Here is a 23,906-nt window from a genome sequence, read left to right on the forward strand (position 1 = left end):
TAGTTGAGCTCCTCCATGCCTCTTATCAGTTTGGTTGCCCTTCTCTGCACTTTGCCCAGTTCCCCAATGTTCTTTTTGTGAATCGTTGCCCAAAACTGAACTGCATATTCCAGATGAGGTGTTACTAATGATTTGTACAGGGGTAATATGATATATCTCTCTCTGGAGTCTATACTTCTTTTAATACAACAGAGGATTTTGCTCGCTTTAGAAACCGCAGCTTGGCATTGCATGCCATTATTAGGCTTATGATCTACCAGTGGAGTGGAGTGCGTGGTACAGATATGGCATCCTGTATTGGTAGTGTGAGCTGTGTTTTTAGTTATTATTGAAAGAGGAGGAAGAAGAGAAAAAATTTAAAAAATAAAAAGGAAAGGGAAAGAAAGGGGAGAGAAAGGGGGAAGGGGGGGGGGGTAGGGGGAGGAGAAAAGAATGGAGTCTTGTCTACGCCCTGAACTCTTGCATCTAAGGGCCAACAAGCATTAATAAAATTCACAGGTATACGCACTGGAGTCTTTGGAGTTCTATTAGTAGTCTCAGGCAGTGTTTCAAGGGCGTTTTCGGGATTCTTGTGTGAAACTGTCATGCCAAAACCATGAAAAACCAGTTGGAGTGAATTTTGTTTTCTTTGTACTTCAAAGATGTGGTGAGATCTTCCATTCATTTGATCTCATTAACCTTGGCTATCCACAGGCCCACTGTGAGAGGATCCATGCATCTCCACTTCAGTGGAATACAAGCTCTTGGCATGTTTATAAGGTGGACAGGCAATTTTTTTGTATTTCAGGCCCTAGGGAGGGGAGTTATGTGTAGAAGAATGATCTATCCACTACACAGACATATCCCACTTAGCATACCTTATACTAAACCTCCCTCAACACTTTCCTCTTTTGACGTTGCTACTACTGAAGAGGTGACTATAGTTTTCTCAGTAGCCCGTCTCACCACCTGTCCCCTGGACCCTGTCCCCTCACAACTACTACGGTGACACTCTTCTTCTATCCTATGCTCCCTCACTCACATCTTCAATCTCTCCCTCTCCATGGCACCTTCCCCTCCCCTCTAAAGCATGCACAGATCACTCTCATACTTAAAAAGCCCTTACTGGACCCCACCAATCTGAACAACTTAAGACCCATCTAACTTTACTAATATAAAACTAAAGAAAGAAAAATTGTAGTTTTGGCTAGACATACACTTTAAGAATATTTCAATCATCACCAACAAAGTAGTGCTAAGAATTTCAACTTGCATGTAGCATTATCCTTTATAAATCAAAACAGCTTTGCTATGAGAACATTGGTATTTTTACAGTAAATACGGATCTGCTGTAAACTACTGTGATAATGCTTCACAGGAAAGATTTGCTTCAATTACCTTAGAAAATGGATGTTTTCAAAATATCTAAGGAACATTTTTAGGTAAGGATAGTCTCACTAACCTCAACTGACAGCTGACTGCCAGGATTCTGTAAAATCCGGTATGTGTAGACACAGTTCTGGAACCTAGAAACACAAACCAAGTCAGTAATCAAGATTTACAGGTTATTTTCAGCAACAAGTGAAAGTGATCATAAATTACCAAAACTGTCCAAACACTAAATTTACACTAAATTAAATCTGGGAAATAGGCTACCCTTGATGATATCCTTCTAAAAATGCTTATTGTCTGATTGCTTTGGCTTCAACAGTTTTTGAGACCATGGCCCAGGACATGCATGGAGCATGTAAATGTAAAGCATCTGATCTGCAAAACAAAGATGTGCATGAGCTGAGGAGAAGACCTGGCATAGTTTCCAATATTGTACATGGCCATGCTTGTTTGCACAAGAATGCACACATGAGCATTGATGCATGCGTACATGCACATTAGTGGGGGGTGTGCACACTGGCACACATTCATGCACATCTGCTGCCAGAGCAGGCGCCGTATGCTCTTTATAAGGACAGTGGTTGTGCTCAGAGTTTGCTTGAGGATCTTCAGCTACCAGTGCTCCTTGCTGCTGTGTATCATGTCATTTTTGGATAACCCATTACCGACCTGGCTTGCCTCTGGACTTTTCTTTTTGCCTGACTCCTGGTTTGACCTGGCTTATTATAAGGACTATATTGCTCTTGTTCTACCATGTATAAGTCTGGCTTGCCTCTTTGACTACTCTTCTGCCTGCTCCATTGGATCCCTGTGTATGATCTCAGTTCTGTTCCTGACCATGCTCCTGCCTACTCCCTGGCTCACCTTCCTGTGTATGACTATCGCTACCATCCTGAATACTCCAAGGTCCTGCCAGCCTTACTTTGCTTTTTCCTTGGGTGCCACTTTACCTGTGGTTGCTGCCTTGGTCCCACTACATCTCCCGGGGCAACAGAGTTCCCACCATCTGTCTTGAAAGAAAAGCTGGCAGCTACCTGGTGGACTCTGGTACAAACAGCATCATCAGATCTACCGCGCTGATGCTTCTTTGAGCCTAGCACTCCCTGTTCTCACCTTAAGCGGTGCTTGGGGCTCAAGGGAAGCCCTCTGATCAAATTGGCCTCAGACAAAGTTCGTGACACAGGGGAGAAGACATGAGGTCCTAAGCAGTTTGTAGAAGGCCAGCAGCAACTGACTTCTGAAAAGCTATTCATTCAAACCCCCCCCCTTCCATTCCTACAGCAGTTTATATTTAAGGAAGCTATAGTACAGTTCTATGAATAGAGGGGGTGGGGCAGAAAGGGTGGGCATGGTTGGCATTCTTGAACAGTGCCTATGATAGGTGCAGCAGCTGTATTTACCCTGCTGTACTGGAATATTACTGCTGCAGGGGTACAAAGGAAGATGAGAACAGAAGATTTCAACAAAGAGAAAAGCCACCAGCACAATTAGACCGTTCTTACTTATTTTAAGTATCAACCCTTGTGCCGATTAAAAAAAAAATATATATATACATAGCTAAACTTAGGTTTTAAATGTAGCGTTACCCCCAAAGAAGCCACTGGGTAAGATGGGCCCTCTGTTCTTGGCCTTGACCTTCTCAAAGATGTCAGCCTCTCTGACACACTGGACCACCTTACCCATTCACATGGAGGTATCTCTCCTCTTGTGTATGTGCTCATCAATACCCAGGACCAGCCTGTCCACTTTCATGTGAGAGCCTACATTAAGGCGGAACCCCGGCTTAGAGATGAGCCGTGCACCATGTGCAGCTATATGGCCTACAAAGTCTCTCTGTAAAATGCGCTGTCCCATGACACTACACAACCTTGTCTCTGAAAGTTGACTTTAGGAGGGACACCACTGAGCCTATGCCCTCTCCACCAGACCAGGATTCCTCTGCTACCTTACTCCCAGTGACAGAATGGGGTCACGCCGTACACAAGCGCGGACCTCATGCATGCAAACAGTTAACTCTTTCTTCTCCTGTACTATGTGGCTGGATACATGGGGTCTTCATACCATGGATTCAGTCCCAGATACTTTTGGGGAACCGACCACTAGGGAGGGAGGTGAATACTTGCCGCCCTTGCTACTGGAGCACCTGTCACCCAAGCCTGATATCACTCCTTAACATCTGGCTGCGTAACATTTTTACCAGTTCATGGTTACCTGTGGCATCTACTCGCCTCTACCTCTCTCTCTTGCCACAATAACCCATTGTGCCAAACTTCCTCTTCTACCCTGTGTGTTTTACAGGCCCTGTTCTTCTGATATTCCATGTACCACCATGCACCCCTTGAGTAACTTCAGACCAAGCTTTAGAACAGTTTCACAAACTTTACTGAATGTTTCTGCAATACTACAGAATAACGTGCAAACACAGTCCTCCTACCTATCTAATCTGTGGCTGCCCAGGCATGCCTATACAGGTGTGAATTCATAAAAGGTAGCATCCATTACTGGTGGTTCCTCATGCAGGTGTACGCTGGTTACAAGGGCTACATCTTGCTGGTCTGGACCTGGAAGCTGGTTCCCATGTGGTCCCCTCCGGAACTCCACACTCTCCAAGTCCAGCCTTCCCTCTACTTAGGAGTACTACAAGGATGAGGGCTGGCCCAGAACAAGCCTGAGAAATTGTCAGACCTGCATTAGCTTTTTCCCCTACCTGGGCAACACCAAAACCCCTAACTTACACAGCGTAATTGTGTGCACCTACCTATGGGTGGAATGCACAACACACACAATATCACACAAAATCACGGACAGTAACTCTAAAAACCAAACAGTAATGTAATTTCAAAGAAACAGGCACCAAATCAATTAGTGAAGGCAAACTTAACATAAGCTCTCACTATAAAGTTAGTATGAGGCAAGCAAAGAAAATAAATTAATAACAGTGGTAATAAGAAAATGTAACATACACAGTGATTAGTAATAAAGACAAAGCATAGTAGAATGCTTGCCATCCCGATCACCACAAACAGTAACACCATTTGAAGTGCAGCAATTAACAGTATTTAAACTTGAACTATCAATCACTGAAGGTATACTGCCAAAGTGCACTAATGGCTAGGCCTAAACCATCTGGTAGGCACTGTCAGTCTTTGAGAAGACAAGAATAAGTTTAGGGAAATTAAGGGAATTTTTTGGGTGGGTTCGATGACAGGGGCAGTCCTTTAGATGGTTCTAATGCCAGCTATCGTTGGGGCCCCAGTGCACTTAACGACAGTCCCAATTAATCTGCATGTAGTATATGAACATTGTAGGTATGGTATAGTCTTAGCACAGTTGCAAGAGTTGATGTGATTCAGATGTGGTAAAGGTTCAATATACTGCAGTATAGAGTTAGTATAGGTGCAGTATAGATGCAATATAGATGTGGTATAGATGCTGAATAGGTTTGGCACAGGTGCAGTATAGCTGTGAAGAAAAAAATGTAATGTCTTGCCTCGAGTGACTCAGTTCCTACTAACAGTGTGAATGGTGGATGATATTCTCTCTCATAAGTCCCTGTAGTAAAGCTGTGATCTCACGCTGTGGAAAGGGGCCCCCTCTCTCCTTTCCAGATGCCTCCGATGATCAGCGGTAGGAAGAAGGAGGTAAGAGTACACACTGGTATCTCTGCATACAAGTTTGATCGCCGTGGTCTATGCTGTGTGGCTCTGGGTGTCTCGCCCTGGGTGTCTCTCCCTGGGTCTCAGCCTTGGTCTCCACTAATATGGCCTCTGGCAAGTTTGTCACTCTGCAGCAGATGTGCTCTCCTTGCTTTCCTCAGTGCTAAGACTGCTCACTTTTCAGAGCTTTTTAAAGAGAAGCTCTAGTCTACCCCCAAATAATTAAAAGTCAGCAGATATAAATACTATAGCTGCTGACTTTTAATATAAAGATACTTACCTGCCCAGGGATCCAGCAATATTTTCACCTGTCTTCAGATGGTGGCATCTCAGGTAAAGGAAACCGGCAGTGAAGTCTTCTGGCTTCACAGACAGTTTCCTACTGCACGTGAGCAAGCCGCGCTACACTTTGTGAATGGTCCCACAGTCTTCTGGAACCTGTGATGTGTTGAATGTCGCCACTGCGATCTGACCGGAAGTGAGAGCAGGTATCTGTCAAAACCAGGTACCTACTCCCCCCTCCCCCCCAAAAAGTGCCAACTGTGGCAGTGGAGAGGGGGAGGATGCAAACAAGCGGAACGTCCCCTTTTGGGGTAAGTTCCACTTTATTAAAAAGTATATTACTAACTCCTCCTGCTGCTGCTGAAAGTCAGTTCCTGTATTACATGGCCGTGGCTTTTTCGGACTACACCTCCCAGGATTACAAGCACCCTGCATTGAAGTCTAAGGGGTTGTTTAGTCTTAGCTCTCTTCCTGCTCACCAGAGGAAAATGGTGCAGCATAACATCAGCATCTCAGTGGAAAGAGAAAGTACACTGATTGTAAAGAGGGAAATGTCTCCTTCACCATGTTTCTGTAGTTCAGCACCTGGCCACATCTGCTACAGCTGAACTTGATGGTAAAACACAAGATGGTATGGCCTGCCTGACTTGCTTGAAGAAGCACTGTCAGCCAATGAGAGAAACAGAGATGGGAGAAAATGGAAGAAGGGAAGACTAGCAAACATTTTCTGGAGAAGCAGGTATGGTGCACTTAGAGCGACAAGCTGTTAATTATCTGTCTGTGACAGGGTCGGGGTCCCTCTCATGCTGGGGAAGTACTGGTTTATTTGCCTTCCTTCTAGTCGGACATATCAGAGTGCTAAAGATAAAGCAGCGGTGTGAGAGACGGTGTAAGAGTCAGAAGGGAGCCGAAGACTGAGCATTGTTTCTTGGAGTTGTAGTGAAGAAAAGCAGAGGTAGGGTTTTCACTAAGAGTAATGAAAGTCCTCAACATACAGTATACAGGGGAATTCCTAAAGAGAGTCTATGACACTTTTTTGAACTCTGTCATGCCTCTGAACTCTGAATCTGCCACAAGTGACCAAAATGGGTGGCAGGGATTTCTGAATCTGGTGCAGGCCATTTTAAAGGGCCATACTTCCAGAAATGTGTCATTTAGACTTTACTGAATTCCTCCATACAATTGCCTGCAGATAATAATTAAAAAATGTTCTCAGTCCTGGACTGCTCACAGGGCAGGTGTGTGTAATCCTCCAAAACAACAAAAAGAGGGCACACCAGCCTAGGTCATTACCTTAATAAACACTTTATTAAAGGATAAGTTTACCTTCTGAAAAAATATTATCAATGCAGGTAAAAAAAATATGTATTTCTTATTTTTCTAAGAAGCTTTCAGAGCATTGCACCCACAATCAGCACATCGAAGGTGCAATAAATGTGTATGGCCAGCTACAGTTGCTAAGTTGCTTTGTACAGAGACAGTGCATGATATTGCTAAAGTGTCTTTGCAAATACATGTGACTGTATAAATGGACTAGAAATTCTGAAGGACCCTCTGCAGGCTGGTAGATACAATTTCCAGCAAACTTTGCAATAAAGAATAGGGATATTTGGTTCCCACACATTGCAATACATGTTTAAGCTGGCCAACTGCGTCAAAGTAATCTGTCTATGGCCAGTCCTACTCTGCTCTGCCTACGCAAATGCTACTGTGGACACAATGCTAGCATAGGGGAAAAGATAAAGTGGGGGAGAGCTGCCAGGTTTAGGTCTGGCTACTGACCCAAGACTGAGGAGTATTCAGGAGTATGCTGGGTCAGTAGCCAGACCTAATCCTGGTAGCTCTCCATCACTTTGTCTTTTCCCCTATGCTAGCATTGTGTCCACAGTAACATTTGCGTAGGCAGGGCAGAGTAGGACTGGCCATAGACGGATTACTTTGACTCAGTTGGCCAGCTTAAACATGTATTGCAATATGTGGGAACCAAATATCCCTATTTATTGCAAAGTCTGCTGGAAATTGTATGTACCAGTGTGCAGAGGGTCCTCAGAATTTCTAGTGTTAATATGTGGTTACGCCCCTTTAGCACCTGATGAATAAATGCATGTGCTAGCTATTGGGATTTGAGCACAGGGATCTCTTATTTCTATAAATGGACTAACACAATGCTGGCCAAGTCCTGGAAGGTCCACAGCGTGTAAACAGTCACCAACTAAAGACTGCTAAGTACTTGTGCCTGATATCTGTGGAAGATCATCCTTTCCTCCTGAATCAATTCTCCTCAGCCACCTGTTCTGCACTTGTGACCCTAAAATGGACCAGTGTTCTACAATGTACATGTGTTCTGGGATACTATTGCAACTTGACAAAGTGGTAAGCAGTTTTAGACAATTTCACCTACACAGCAATAGCAAGGATGAATAAATCCCAGACACCGTTGTAGATGATTCGCTAATGGAACTGTGGAATTCCTATAAGGACAGAAGGAGTTAAGAGAAACTATAACTGGTTGTCATTTCTTAAATCCACCAAACCCTCTTATATTACTGCACTGGAAGGAACAAACATTGCACCTGTGGATTATAAAGTGAGACACTCTTTGTTTTAATATGAGCTCCAACAGTCTCCCATTTTGTGGACATTTACTTATCTTTTGTGTATGTGTTTTTCACTGACCAGTGTGACAAAAGACAGATCGTTTTTTTACATTAGTTTTAGTTAGGTTATAGTCACTTTTACCATTCTTATTGCTACCACTGTTACTGTTCATGTCTGTCTGCACTAGGTTGTCTAGTCACTAACTGTTTCTCTCCTCAAGTGGCAGCCCAATAAAAAAATATTTTACTTAAGCTGGTGTTACAGTGTGTTCTGGATATCCTTCAGAATTTCACCTCCGGCAGAAGTAGGCGACCCTGCAATCATATCGATCTGCTCTTACAAGGGTAGGCTATTGTATATGGGTAATTATCAAGTATTTGTTATGGGAAGCAAGAGAGGTATGCTACTGTTCATATTTTTCATGTCAGTGACATGTAGCACCAGCTGTTGCGTGGTTCTGGGATGACAGTGTCTCAGGTTTCCATTATGACCTTCAATGAATCTATGTTACACATATATACACTCACCGACCTCTTTATTAGGAACACCTGTTCAATTGCTTGGTAACACAAATTGCTAATTAGCCAATTACAGGGAGCAGCAGTTGTGTGGATGAAAATGCCTTTTTAATGTCAGAAGTCAGAGGAGAATGGCCAGACTGGTTTGAGATGATAGAAAGGCAACAGTAACTCAAATAACCACCCGTTACAACCATCTCTGAACGCACAACACATCGAACCTTGGCACACCGGGTGCCACTCCTGTCAGCTAAGAACAGGAAATGGAGGCTACAATTCGCACAGGCTCACCAAAATTGGACAATAGAAGATTAGAAAAAAGTTGCCTGGTCTGATAAGTTTCAATTTCAGCTGCGACATTCAAATGGTAGGGTCAGAATTTGGCATAAACAACATGCAAGCAAGAATCCATCCTGTCTTGTATCAATGGATCAGGCTGGTGGTGTAATGGTCTGGGGGATATTTTCTTGGCACACTTTGGGCCCCTTAGTACCAGTTGAGCATCGTTTAAACATCACAGCCTACCTGAGTATTGTTGCTGACCATGTCCATCCCTTTATAACTACAGTGTACCCATCTTCTGATGGCTACAGTAGTTCCAGCAGAATAATGCACCATGTCATAAAGCTCAAATCATCTCAAACTGGTTTCTTGAAGTTCACTGTACTTCAATAGCCTCCACAATCACCAGATCTCAATCCAGCAGAGCACCATTGGGATGTGGTGAAACGGAAGATTCACATCATGTGCAGCCGACAAATCTACAGCAACTGCATGATGTTATCATATCAATATGGACCAAAATCTCTCAGGGATGTTTCCAACACCGTGTTGAATCTATGTCACAAAAAATTAAGGCAGTTCTGAAGGCAAAAGGGGGTCCAACCTGGTACTAGCAAGGTGTACCTAATAAAGTGAAGAACAAAAGAAAGAGCGCACCAACCTTGCGCATTACCTCAGTAAACAGTAGATGAATGTATTAATAAAATATTCTCACAAGAGTAGCAGTAAAATAGGCATATAATAACCATAGCCAACACAGGGTGACAGGTCACGTAAAAGTTCCATCCGAAGGGGAGATAAACTCTTGTTCAAGCTGACAGTTTAGATCAAGCTTCCCCAGCTTCACGACAGACCTGCACAACCTTTGATCAGTATTGGATGAACATACTTTATCATCATTAAGAATCTTCCTCTGATCGGAGCCCCTGAGCACAGGAGATGGTGGATGTATGTTGTTTGTACCTAACAAAGTGGCCAGTGAGTGTATGTTGAATACAAAAATCAGCTCTGGAAATTTTAGAACCAAAAATGCCAGAGCTGGTCATAGATGCCAAGAACAGTTCCTCCTGGCCTCTTGGGCCTCATATCTCCTTCTCCATCACAATCAGCACATGGAGACCAGCAGAGGCAGAGAACGCACAGCATTTGTGTATTTAAAGTATAACTAGAGGCGTTTTTTTCTAGATTTGACTAGAGTGTGAGGGGCTAAAACCACTGTAAAGGTTTTATTGCTGTCTATGCTGTCATTCTCTCAAATTGTTCCTTATCACCAATGTCACTGGAAATGAAAACGAAGGTAAATTCACTGAGGGTAAATGCAAAATTTTGAGTTTCTTCCAGAACAGGAACAGAGGGGAAATCTTCCAATCAGGGGCGGACTGACAACTCATGGGGCCCCTGTGTCCTAGCCCAAACTCAAAAAAGCCTATGAAAAAGGTACCAGGGGCATCTCATGGGCCCCCTACTGACCCCGTGCCCTCGGGAAGTGCCCGAGTTTCCAAATGGTCAGGCTGCCCCTGCTTCCAATATGGAGACTTGTTCCCATGACAATTAAGTGGGAATTTCCTTTACATTCCTTACATTCTAGAGGTCAAGAAGTGATAGGGAAGTCTAATAGGACACATCTCTAAAAAGACTAACAGCTATTTTAACCCCCCCCCACACACACACACACACACACTCTATACAAAATGTATACAAAAAAATGTGGCTTTAGATGCACTTTAAATCTATCCAGTTATGCTTCAAGCTAAACAAAGTTTCATGCCAATAAAAGAAAAAAATTCTGGAACTGAAAATGTAGATTAGCATCCGAAATTAATTTAGATCATTATTTTCTAGTAAAGGTTTAACAATGAAAGCAGAAAACCTGCTTGATTGCTACGCGCTACACTTGTCTACTACTTTTACACAATGCAAATGTACACCAAACACCTGTGTACTCTGTGTATGACACTTATCTCCAATCAACCATGAAAAGTAACATTTCACTTACAGCACGCAAAGAGCATATGCCCGGCACACCGATTCACTGTCTCGCACTAGGTAACTCCCATCCTTGCCAGCATGTGACAGCAGATCCTCAGCTTTGGAGCGAGTGATATTCCCATGGTACCAGGGCTGTGACATCTCAGGAAGTGTCAGTTAGATGCAGTGTTTGCAGAGGACACCCCTCTGACTACAGTGTTGGGACCTCAGTCGCTTCAGGCAAACAGTCAAGTTCTGCACAGTAAATGCTCTCTACTAGTTCTCTTATTCTGTGTTACAGTTTCCTGTTTTAAACACAGAGATGCAGAGGAAACAGAAACATGGGGACTTCCTTATTATAACCACAACACAGAAGGGAGGGGGTTACTTTTACATGTAGCTGCATCAACCTTCATTTGTGTCAGACCCTGTGGGACATTGCAGCAGTAGGAGCCCTTGCTTAAAGGGTAACTCCACCTTCCTGGGAAAAAAAAATAGCAAATAAAAAATAAAATAGCATATACAATTGCTACATAAACCATGTTGTAATTTAAAGCCCAACTCCAGGAAAATTGAAAACTATCCCTGCCCCCTTCTCTGCATGGTCAGTAGCTAATTTTTCCTAGGGAGAGGAGAAACAGTTTTATTTACCTTATTCTCTGCTCCTCCTACAGATGGCGCTCCCCGATACTTTGGCGGTGGACTGTCCCTTGGTGTCATCACCTGCAATGCAGGGCTGTGGACCCTGCTTTGGTCTTGATGGCATCAAGACCTTTGACTAAATGTGTATGTAATACCTACAGCGGATCTCTTATACATCAAATATTACAGCTAGCATGTAATGTGTTCCCACATATAAACCATACATTTTTTGGCATATTTTTTATTTAAAGACCTTTGACTGTAGGGGAGAAGAAGCTGCAGGGATTGGACTAGCTGTTGGGAGGATGAATAATCTTTTTTTGTTCCCTAGTCCGAAAAAAGCATTCTGAGGTTTCAGACACCCTAGTGTGTTTTTTTAACCTCCTAGTAGCTATTATCAGCATATTTTTCTGCTCCTAGAAGCTAAATAGTGTTATCCTATGTGTCCATGCACACTACTTTAGGCTATTAGCATTTTATGAGCTTCAACATCTACAAATGAAACTCGAAAAATTAGAATACTGCATAGGTACAGAGTACATATGCATGCTTATACTTTTCAGAGGTCCGATATTGTTCTATGTACAATCCTTGTTTTATTGATTGCATGTAATATTCTAATTTTCTGAGATTGTGGGTTAGGGGTTTTCATGAGCTGTAAGCCATAATCATCACAATTATGACAAATCACAGCTTGAACTATCTTGCTTTGCATGTAATGAGTCTCTCATATATTAGTTTCACCTTTTAAGTTGCATAACTGAAATAAATGAACTTTTGCACAATATTCTAATTTTTTGAGTTTCACCTGTAGGAGCAGAAAAAACAAATATTTTTGTAGAGTTTTTAGAGCGTTTTTCCAGCAGAAAAAGCAGGAGCAGAACGCTCCTAAACACTGCTAAATGCTACTAAAACACTCATAACAGCTTTTTTTCTAGCTTTTTTTCCCCTCTACATGCACTGTAAAAATGCTAATATCACTCCTAAATGCTTCTGAACTCTACTAAAATGCTACTAAAAAATGCTATTACCAGCATTTTGTATCCAGTGTTTTTTGAGCTTACAAAAATGCTAGTGTGCATGGAGGCTCACACTGTCAACTATGTACAATGAACACAGGAAGTTGTTCATTTGGCACAAGCCCCATTCACAGAATGCCTAGAGGTCACTCCACTATTGTATATGACCACCTCAGTGCAATGGGATGATTCCCCGCACACACTAGACATCACTTTGCAGTGCAACACTTACTGTGAATACTTTCATCTTCACTCCTTTTAGTGTTTGGGAAACTCTTCAGTATGCTGGATCATTATTCATTAGAACAGCAAACATGTTTTTGTAACCACTTGTCCTCCAGAGGAATTACCCTCCTTCCTGACCAGGCCATTTTTTGCGATACGTCATTGCGTTACTTTAACTGACAATTGCGCGGTCATACAACACCTCACCCAAATGAAATTTCCATCCTTTTTCCCCACAAATACAGCTTTCTTTCGGTGGTATTTAATCGCCTATGTGGGTTTTATTTTTTGTGCTATAAACAAAAAAAGGCCGAAAATTATGAGAAAAAAACAATATTTTTTACTTTTTGCTATTAAACACGTCCAGTAAAAAAATTTAAAAAATCAAATTTTGTCATAAATATAGGCCAAAATGTATTCTGTGACATGTCTTTGCTAAAAAAAAAATCAAAATATTTGTAAATTAATTGGTTTACGTGAAAGTTATATGGCTGTATAGATACTGGAATATTTTGTTTACTAGTAATGGTGGCGATCAGTGACTTATAGTGGGACTGCGGCGGGCATTCTGACACTGGGGGAGAACTGTCACTGACATCCCCAGTGATACCAATACAGTGATCAATGCTAATAAAAACACTGACACTGTACTAATGGCACTGGGCAGGAAGGGGTTAACATGTGGGGTGATCAAAGGGTTAACTGTGTGCTGTGCGCTTTTTCACTCTGTGTGCTGTGTGTGTGTGTTTCACTGTAAGCACACTGCTTTGTATGGCTCTGCTATGCAGAGCCATAAAAGCAGTGTGCAGGAGCTGACAGGGGAGAGATCTGTGTTGCTTATACACAGGTCTCTCCCTTGTCGGAGATACTCGGTGATCACTGGAAGCCGGCGAGTAATCACTGGCCGGGACCCAGTAAGTGACAGCCGAGGCCGCGAATGGCGGTGTGGGTAGTAATAGTAGTAACAGCACAACAGCAACAGTAGCACTATTACTACTAACAGTAATAGTAATAATAATAATAATTCAATGTTATGTATTAGAGAGATATATGTATTTTCTTATACATAATGTATACTGAAGAAAGATTCAAGATATAACACTGTGTTCTACACAGTGCCACCTGCTGTGGATATGAGACATTACCTGAACAGCTGTGAAATTTATTTGGAAACTGAAAATAAAACAAATTTTGATACCCACTAACCCAGTGTTTTTTTCAACCTTTTTTTCAGTCAAGGCACCCTTTAAAATTATACACAATCTCAAGGCACCCCAGTCTAAGATGTATAAAAAAACCCAGAATCTAACAGTTTTACATAAGCATCCACACACGTAGGACTCCCAATGTTAGAGGTGATTTATTCTTTCAAAGCGAATACACCTTGGAGCACACGGATACTGACAGGTATTCCATAGTTTCTCTTCTTCCTCAATTTTTCTCCCTCACTCAGCTAATGTGACCCTAGTACTGATGGAGAAGGACAGGGGAGAGGCAAACATGGATGCTGTACAGCAGTGGTCTCCAAACTATGGCCCGTGGGCCAGATGCGGCCCTTTGCTTGCCCTTATCCGGCCCTTGGGGCACTTTTTCTCCCACTTTTACAAGACACTATTCTTCCCTCTGACACCAACAAGGGGGCATAATTCCTGATACTGACATCAACAAAAGTCCTATTCCTCTCCCTAAAACAAACCATGGGGCACTATTCGTCCCACTGACACCAACAATGGGGCACTATTCTTCTCACTGACACCAACAATGGGGCACTATTCTTCTCACTGACAACAACGATGGGGCACTATTTCTCCAACTTACACCAAGAATAGGGCTCTATTCCTCCGTTAATGCTAAAGATGCATTGTTTACGCCCAATGACGGAGGACAATTTCTACTCCCAATGGCTCCCCTAAAGTAAACTGGCCCTTTGTTTAGAAAGTTTGGAGACCCCTGTTGTACAGGCACCTGACATGCTCCTTATCAACCGATGATATCATTGCTTGTTAGGACGCTGGCAGCTGGAAGGTAATAATAGTGCACAATGAAAACCTGTGACTTTGTGTAGCTAAAAGACAGGCTTCATCCACCCGCTGGTTTGTATACAAGTTTTGGGCAATTTTTAGGCATCTTGCCAAGTCACCCCTGAAGAAACCTGAAGGCGCCCTGGGTGCCTGGGCACCCTGGATGAAAAACACTGCCCTAACCTGACATTACAATGTGCTCTTGGGATACCTTCACATCTAATCTATCTACTGTATCTCATTAAGATCATTGGGTCAGCTGATTAAAAGAGTAGAAAATCTAGCTCAGTAAATAAAGTGAAGATATTTTCACTTTTTTATATATAATCTTTATTTATACAACAAGGAAGACGAAAAGGCAATGCAAGTGTTCATATACCATGCACACTGGAACACCAATGCCCCTGCATACAATGCAAGAGCCACAATAGGTAAACACTTAGTTTCTTGACACAATATAAGCCATTCACAGTATTTAAAAGACATGGAATGTGAACATTTAGACCACTTTCAGACGGGTGTTCTGATCAGGTCCACTTGTCAGTTTTTCAACCTGATCAGACCTGGAGGTAGGCAGGTGTAAATGGACACAAGTCTGTTTACACCTGCCTGCCCATAGGGATGAATGGGCCTGCTAAAAAAAAGGAGAGGACTGCTTTTAGGCAGAGCAGATCAGATGTAGTGGTGTAAACAGTGGAGTCTGTTTACTTTCCCGCCTATAGAGCAAGGCAGAAACTGAGCAGACACAGATGTGCCATCTGTCCATTCTGCTCTGATCAGCAGGGGATCTGTGAGTTGATCCCCTGCTCATTGGAACAGAATCTGTCCATGTGAATGGGGACTTATACAACTCAGTTGCAGCGCGGTTGCAAGCATATCTGTTCACTTTATTGGTCGCATTTGCCTAATGTGACATTTGGTATAATTTTTGCCAAAGCATGCGTACTTGCCCCTCAGGTCACCATGTTAGATGAAGGAGGGCAGTTGGGGGATGGTAAAACTGCAGCTCAATTGTCTAATTTTATCACCCCCCAGTAGTGAACTCTTGTTACCCACTATGTACTTAGTGATACAAAGCTTATCTTATGACAATCTTCACGAGCAGAGTAAGGCAGCCCATAGATTAGTCCATGTATTTCATTCAACCAGCATTCAACCAAGCTCGATGTGATGGAACAATTGTAGTCTCGCCCATCATAATACACTGATCAGCGCTGCAGGCTATAGTTTGCGGTGCTGATCAAGAGGGTTAAATCCAACAGGCAGGTTGTACAAAGTTGATTGGTAGGTCAACTTCTATACAACCTCTCCACCCATACTTGGGTCAAAATTCTGCCTGTCTTTGCTAAACCTCCAAATTTCGATCCATGTGTGGATGGCTTAAGAGGGAGATTGCAATCAACAACAAGGTCATATGTTTAGACATTGCATAGTCAATGTATATAAGACTGTAGTTTCAAAATATATTTAAAGTGTCCAAAATAAATATAAGCTATGTGGAGAACCTCTCATTGTTTGTGGTAATCCTTTAAATGTAATGAGTCAATTTACATACCGGTAAATTATTTTCATCAAGTAGATGCAAGTGAGATTCTCTGGTATCTTGGTCTTCTTTGTAAATCTTGCAGGTTCTTTAGTAAATATCCTAAATATGTGCTTTCACTAAAATAAACTGATCTCATTAGTAGGAATAAGAGGTAAAGGGTAAAATATCACTTCTGAAAGATTGCATGGCCTAAAAATGCATGTTCTTGTCTATGAAGGAAGAAGGGGAAGCAGCCAGATACAACCAGTGCAATCTTTAGGATAATTTTGGTTGGATCAAAAATGGAATACAAACGGGAGAAAAGGTCTTCTGCTTTTTCTCCACTGACTAGTCATGGCTTAGGCACCCAGTGGTAACATATCTGTATTGGCTAAATGCCCCCTGAGGAGCTGTGATAGGATAGGTCCTCTTTTTTTTGCCTTAAGCTTCTCAAGAACCTCAGCCCCTCTGAAATTCCAGTTTTAGTAAACAATGTCACAGAAAATCACTGAAAGTAATACTTAGTACCCAATAGTAGTGCTATATCAAAGAAAACAGGCGCCAAACAAGGTAATAAAGGCAAGCTTAGTATATTGTCACCCAATATGGTTGGTAACTAGGCAAGCATGAAATGGATTAACAATGGTAATAATACAATTTGGCATTGTAAATGATTAACAGTAAGTACTAGGCATAAGATGACATATTGGGGTTTATTTACTAAAGCTGGAGAGTACAAAATCAGGCTCACTTCTGCATAGAAACCAATCAACTTCAAGGTTTTATTGCCAAACCTTAACTGAGCAAGCTGAGGTTAGAAGCTGATTATCTGTGTGGAAGGGAGCCTGATTTTGCACTCTACAGCTTTAGTAAATAAACCCCCTGGTGTCCAGATCAGCATAAACAGTAGCAAGGACCTCAAGTGCAGCAGTGGGCAGTGGTAAAGTTTAATCTACCAAATGCTGGAACTATACTGCCAGAGCCCATTTATGGCGGAGATGCTAGTCCTAGACCGACTGGGTATGTCCAAAAGAAGTGGAGGATAGTAGTAGAGGGGGCAGGGAAACAAAGGGGGCTTGCAGAATAATTAATTTGGGAGGGGCAGTCCTTTGAAATGTTCTTCTGCCAACTATTTTTGGGGCCCTATAAGAGTGTCAGTGCACTTAATGATAGTGCCAGTTAACCTGCATGCAGCATAGGTACAGTACAATCTTGGCACAGGTGCAAGGGTAGATGTGGTTCAGCTGAGGTACAATTTTGGTATAATGCGGTTAAGGTTCAGTCAGGGATGAAATAAGTACAGTATAGAGTGCAGCATGGATTGGATACACTTAGTCCATCCTAGCAGTTTCATCAATCTGCGAATAGCCCTTTCACCAGTCCCTGAGATGCTACGGTCACCTCTCGCTGTAGAAGGGGGGCCCCTTTGTCTCTCCACAGGATACCTCTGATGATTAGCGAGGGGAAGCTCTGGGTGAGAGGAAGCTCTGGGTCTCCCTGCAACACCAGTGTAGATGTGATCACTGTGGTCTGTGGTGCACTGCCTCAGGTATCTCTCTTAGGCTCAATCTCCAATGGTCTGGCCTCTCAAAATCTGGTCAGTGTGCAGCAATTGTGCACTTCTTGGTTCCCACAGCTCCAAGAAGAAAACGTTTTCTGGGCAGTTTGATAAAACCCATCTCACCACTTTCCTTCCTCCTCAGTACTCTGCATAGAAGTCTGTGGGCTTGTTTGGCTTTAGCTCTTCCCCTGCTGACTGGAGGACCAGTGGTGTAACAAAAGACTTGTTGCCACTATGGGGTCTAGAGGTGGGAAAGGAGCCCCATTAGGGAGGTTTTTGAGGCCAATTAAATGTAGAAAATGTGTGTGCAGGTGAAGATAACGCACATCCATAACTGTATTGTTAAGTGCTGGAGAAGTTTGCATTCACACTTGTTGGGTAGCTGCGTGGTGTGGCAGGCAGTAAGCAGACAGAGTCTCGATTTGCAAAAGGCGATGTATTGTAAAAGTAATTCAACAGTACAATCAGACCTGATGGGGAGGCTCAATTAACCGGAAACATTTACAGGACTGCAGTGCAGCGACAGTGGTAAGAAGACTCAGTGATGCCAACAGTGTCTGCCACGAGAAGTAAAGTGTGGCATGGCTGGTCCAACCCAAAGGGGGAGCTTTCTGAGAAGACAGACGTAGAACCTGCTCTTTCCCTGCTCCTCTGGAACTTTTACCTTTCTCTAGTGCTGTCCATGCCTCACGGAGAACCTGTCCCTACTCCAGCCACTTGCAGAAAGCGCTCCAAAACCTGGAGTCAGAGTCTTAAATAGACTTTGCTTGACCCAAGATGGCCACCCGGGTCACATGGGACCAGAGCATCCAACCGGATAACTGTCCTGTGTGACTGAGGAAGTCATAGAAAAACCTCCTCCACCTCCTCTCCCCTCTGCATTGCGCTGCAGTTCAGCACCACCTGCAGTGGGCAATACAGACTATATCTGCCTATACACTGACCCTTTACCCAGGTGCAATCTTGAGTCTAGAAGGGCTGAGGTAGGGTGCACAGGAGGAGTCTTCAGGATCATCACTAGTCATAGATCCCCCTATCTGTGTTGTAAGCAGCATTTGTTTGTCTTAGCTGTATAAGGCCCACAGAGTTTCTGCTGGAGCTCCTAACCAGCTTGGAAATGAACCCTGTACGCCTAATGTAATCTTTCTCAAGCTGTAAAGAGTGCCTCTAAAAACTAATAATACAACTGGTGTTTGTAGTTCCGCAAAAAGGAGGTTTGTTACAAGTTTACAAGGGTTATCGTGTGCAGGATCACCAACAATTATGTATTAATATACAATATTATGATGTTTATTTTAATGGCCAATACAACTTTTGGCCTCTTGTGTACTGCCGCTTGAAAATGCTCAGTTTTCAGGCATACAGCATTTATTTTGACTCATCTAAAATGCATCCCCTTGTTTTCAATGTGCCTGCACACACAGACGCATAAACAAGCACTGGGTATTGATCAGTAAAAAAACAAAACAAAACAGGAACCTGAGTTGCAGGTCAGTATTTTTGTGTGCATACTTGCAAATATGCAGAATAATTGCAAATATGCAAAATAAGTATGAACACATGCAAATGCTGCACTTCCTGCTTGTGTGTATTGCATACTCGCAATTATGCGCATTTTTTCTGCCAGGAATGTCTGATGCTCATACATCAGTACATTGTGCAAGAGGCCTTTGTCTTCTTTTTTTTGTTTTTAAGTGATTGCTAAAGCACCTCTTTCAGCTCTTATTTGCTGTGGTAATGGAAGGGGTGGGAGAGCACTGAACTTACTCAAGGTTCTGAGATCTGGGATGAAGCTCTTGTCTTCCCTAATTACTTATTTGTATTTGCTGCTCTGGTCCTTAATATTGTACCGATTATGTCACAGCTCATGATTAGGCATACTTTATGTTAATATAAATGGTAGTAATATCACAAGTGACCCTGCCACTGGGGGGCCCAATCCAAACTTTACTATGGGGACCCATGATCTGTAGTCATATGTTTGCTTAAGGGTCAACTGTCAGGAGGTTTGAAGGCCAGGTAAAAATTTTTGAAAAAAAACTATTGTTATGTTCTTGATGAAATACATAGGGTGTTTTGCTGGTCACCTCAAGAGTAAATAACATTGACTAACATAGACCTATAAAAATGAAAGTTACACATTATATTATAAAGAGCCTGTCACTATTTTCAAACCCCAACCCAAAGCCATTCCTGAAAAAATGGTTAATATTTACCCTCCCTGCACTGTTGATATCTGCTGGCTTCAGGAGCTATGCTGGTTGAAACATGTCAAGCATCCAGAACACTATTGGGTCTGTCAAATTGCTGATCTGCTGATGTCAGCTGTGGTTCCATTCACCATCACTTACATCAGAGGTCTCCAAACTGTGGCCCATGGGCCGATGGCAAGCCTTTGCTTGCCTGTGTTCAGCCCTTGTGGCACTGTTCCTCCCACTGTTATAAGGCAATATTCCTCCCACTGACACCAGTAATGAGTTACTATTCCTCCTCCATTTACCAAGTGTGGGGCATTATTCCTACCACTGACACCAATGATGAGGCACTATTCCTTCCACTGACACCACTTATGGGGCATCTTTCTTTACACTGACACCAATGAGGGGGAACTATGCCTCTTACTAACACCAATGAGGGGGCACTATTCCTCCCACTGACACCAATGATGGAACACTATTCCTCCTACTGACACCAATGATGGGGCACTATTCCTCCCACTAACACCAATGATGGGGCCTTATTCCTTCCACTGACACCAATGATGGGATACTATTACTCCTACTGACATCAACGATTGGGTACTATTCCTCCCACTGACACCAATGATGGGGTGCTATTCCTCCCACTGACACCAACGATTGGGCACTATTCCTCCAACTGACACCACTGATGGTGTTCTATTCCTTCCACTGACACAAATGATGGGGCACTAGTCTCCACATTGACACTGATGATGGGGCATTGATCCTCCTCCTACTGACCATAGTCATTATGTAATTATTTTACCTGCACTGACCACCAAGCCTGAGACATTGACTCCTCCCACTGATGTGTGGACATTTTCTACTCTCTCTGGCCACAGTCCAGCCCCCCCTAAAGTTTGAGGTATAGTAAACCAGCCCTTTGAATGCAACTGTTAAAAAAAAACAAAACAGCACTTTGTTGCGAAGGTTTGAAGACTTCTGACCTACATCATTATTGTGATGTAGAGGCCAGAGGAAGGAACCACAATTCAAACAAAAAGGCCAGGCATCCAACATTCCCAACGAGCATATATTAAAATATTTTAAAGGTGAATTTTATTGATTTAGTTTTTAAACATTTAAAATGATTTATTGTAATATTTATATAAATAAGTTTATAGACATTTAATACAGAGTACATTAAAGGCATTAGTGTCACACAGCATTATAAATGATCAAACTAGTGAGTACAGCAATGATTGTTAGCTTTTACCCTTTAAGTAGGAAGAATGTGCATTCCTGCTTGCTTTTTTTGTGCATTTTTTTGCTTATTTCTTCACTTTGCCCATAGGAGAGCCCACTCACTTGAATGGGCTGCCATATGCCCAGCGAGCATGCCAAAGAAGGTCATGTATTTTAGCACTGAGCCAGGCGCATCTGGCATGTGTGGTTTGCCACAATTTACACGCGTTTTGTCCTGCAGCAAAATCACCTTATTTAGGGTGTCATTAGGAAATAATTGTACCGCAAATGCATTGCGCATTTTGCTACATTTCGGAAGACTAAGCTAAGGTAATATAGCCTCAATCTCTCTCTTGCTCATTGTAAGAGGGTAGGTATGAAGGAGTGCCAATTTATTCATTGGGTTATTGGAAGCTTGTGCTATTGAACTCTGTAAAAAACAAGCATCTCTAAGTAAATCATGAAAAACATGAAAATTATTCCACATAATGGCTGCTTGAAAATGAAAAAACGTATTTACCTGAAAAAAATATTAAAATGTATCTCTTATCCCTGACCATAATAAGTAATACATAATTTTTGTTAATTATGTTGTATACAAAATCAGTATATATTCTTTTTAGATACATTTAAAATTTCTACAAATGTATAATGTATTTGCCTGCAGACAGTGTACATTCAGGGCCACTCACAAGACCTGCACAACTGTCAGATCGGGATAAGCAGCTGTGCTGTCTGCACAAAGCAAGGGCTGGTGCTGTATTATTATGTGCACTAGGCAAGACCAGCCACTTGCGCCCCCCCCCCCCCCAAAAAAAAGTAGAAAATATTAAGTCAACAAAACATAAAACTGCTAACTTTTTGTTAATTTGCAACAATATTATTTGCCACCAGCACCAATATTAAAGACAAAATCAGTGTCACGGACGGACTGTATCTGGGGCTGGCAGTGGCAGGGTGACAGTTGCAGTGAGTGGAGGATGATTGGTCCACACTTTGACAGATCCCAGGCTGGAATTCCCCAGGCAATGGGGGGATATAAAACGCCATGACAGCAGGCAGCCCAGCCCACACACACACAGAGAACACCTGAACTGAGTGATCCCACACAGTGACAGATCTGACACAGCACACCACCACCAACACTGACACAGATCAGCAGGCACTAGAAGAGCAGGAAGTGGGATCAGGATGATTTCATCACTCATTGACATATTGCACATCTGATGGATGCCTGGCTGACCACTCACACAGACACGAGACATCAGAGTCAGACATTTCCTTCCTCCGCAGGTGCAGCTCCGCCTCCGCTGATATATGGGAAGAGAAGGACTGGAACTCCACAATGATCTGCAGCCACCAGCCGACTTGCAGTACAGGACTGAGTCTGAGAGGAACACTGGAAGGAGCGCCATCCACTAGCCCCAGACACCCGGCATCCTCCTCTGTCCTTTCTTCCTCCCCTCTGATGCCCCTCCCCTCAACTGAAGGATCATTCATGACATGGCAGAGTCTCACACAGAGTGCTGGCCTATGCTGCTCCCAGACATCCCTAGGTGGCAGTGCACCCTAGCTGGCTGCCTAGTTTGCCTAGTTGAAGCACTGGCCCTGCACACAGCACCTGACTGTTCAAACTACATAAACACACAGCCCATTCATAGGCTATGGTCCTCAGCACCATCTGAATTCGGTCTAAGTCAGATTAGTGGGTAGGAAGTCAACTGTGTTTAGTAAAACATCTACAAAATTAATGACCGCTTTGTTTCAGGTCACATTAAAGCATAGTATAGCTAAAACTTCTTTTGTGGTCATATTTTGGATAGTGACAGGGTTAGAATCCCAGCCAAGTTATTGTTGCTTTCTTTGCACTGTTGGAGAGATTTCACTTTACTTTCTGTAGATGTGTAAAATGGAGTTAGAGGAAATCTCCCAAAGTGAACAAAATTTCCTTCTTAATTGTCACTGGAACATTTGCCCCCATTGGAATATGTCTTCTCACCTCTTGTTATGGCGACAACTCTAAAAATTTGGATTTACCCTCACTCTCTGTTTAAGACAATGGTCACCAGTTCTAAAAGAAGAATACATCTCCTCAACGGGACACAGATAGCAATAGAAATTGGCTGAGGGTCTAAACCGTCTTTAAAAAATGGGTTTGCCTGTACATACACTATAATCACCCCTTCCCACTGCAAAAACTGATGCTGGAAAACATCTCTGGTTCAGTTGGTAAATGAATAGGTGGATGGCTTTGCAAACAGAGTGAGCGTAATTCTTTACAGCTGTCGTCCAATGAAGGTGTTGATAATTATGCCCTGCAATTTCTGTCAAGATAACCTTTTTGTTTTAAATGTGTGTGTATTATGTGCCAGAAGGGGGAGCTCATGTACAGCTTACAAAGCTAATACATTTCTTCAATATATTCAGATTTTGTAATTCAGACCATTACTTAAACAGTTCCTTTAATGATGTTGAAATTAGATAAATTTACCTTGCATTTTTAGAATACCTGGAATTCATTCATATCATGCAATTTTTCAGCTGTCACTGTATCATAAAGGCAATACTGTTCTTAAAAGCAATGATGACATAATCCTAAATCTTCAATTAAGTCATTTCTAATAAAGGAGAAAATGCATTGCAGTAGACTGTGAGAGCACCAAAGCATTGTCTGGTTGTCCGTGTTATGTGATGTGTTATGTGATGACTTTAAGTCGCATAGATCCGAACAGTTCCCATTAAAAACAACGAGCTTCAACTTGTAATGCAACTTTATGTGTTCAAAGTCACATGACAAGTTACACAAGTGCGAA

General features: G+C 42.5%; 1 protein-coding gene across 1 annotated transcript in view; it reads right to left on the reverse strand.

Annotated features, from left to right (window-relative positions):
• INPP5D (inositol polyphosphate-5-phosphatase D) overlaps positions 1-10,987 on the reverse strand; it is a 132,617-nt gene extending 121,630 nt beyond the window's left edge. The window contains exons 1-2 of the mRNA XM_089665937.1: positions 10,704-10,987; positions 1,442-1,505 (exon numbers count right to left, since the gene is read on the reverse strand). Coding sequence (XP_089522063.1) covers positions 1,442-1,505; positions 10,704-10,837 — 198 coding nt within the window. The 5' untranslated portion in view covers positions 10,838-10,987. The remainder of the gene's footprint in view (positions 1-1,441; positions 1,506-10,703) is intronic.
• Between the last annotated feature and the right edge of the window lie 12,919 nt (positions 10,988-23,906).

The sequence above is a fragment of the Staurois parvus genome, unplaced genomic scaffold (genome assembly GCF_062004578.1).
Source record: "Staurois parvus isolate SC_StPar_1 unplaced genomic scaffold, SC_StPar_1.0 ptg000049l, whole genome shotgun sequence".
Classification (NCBI taxonomy): domain Eukaryota; kingdom Metazoa; phylum Chordata; class Amphibia; order Anura; family Ranidae; genus Staurois; species Staurois parvus.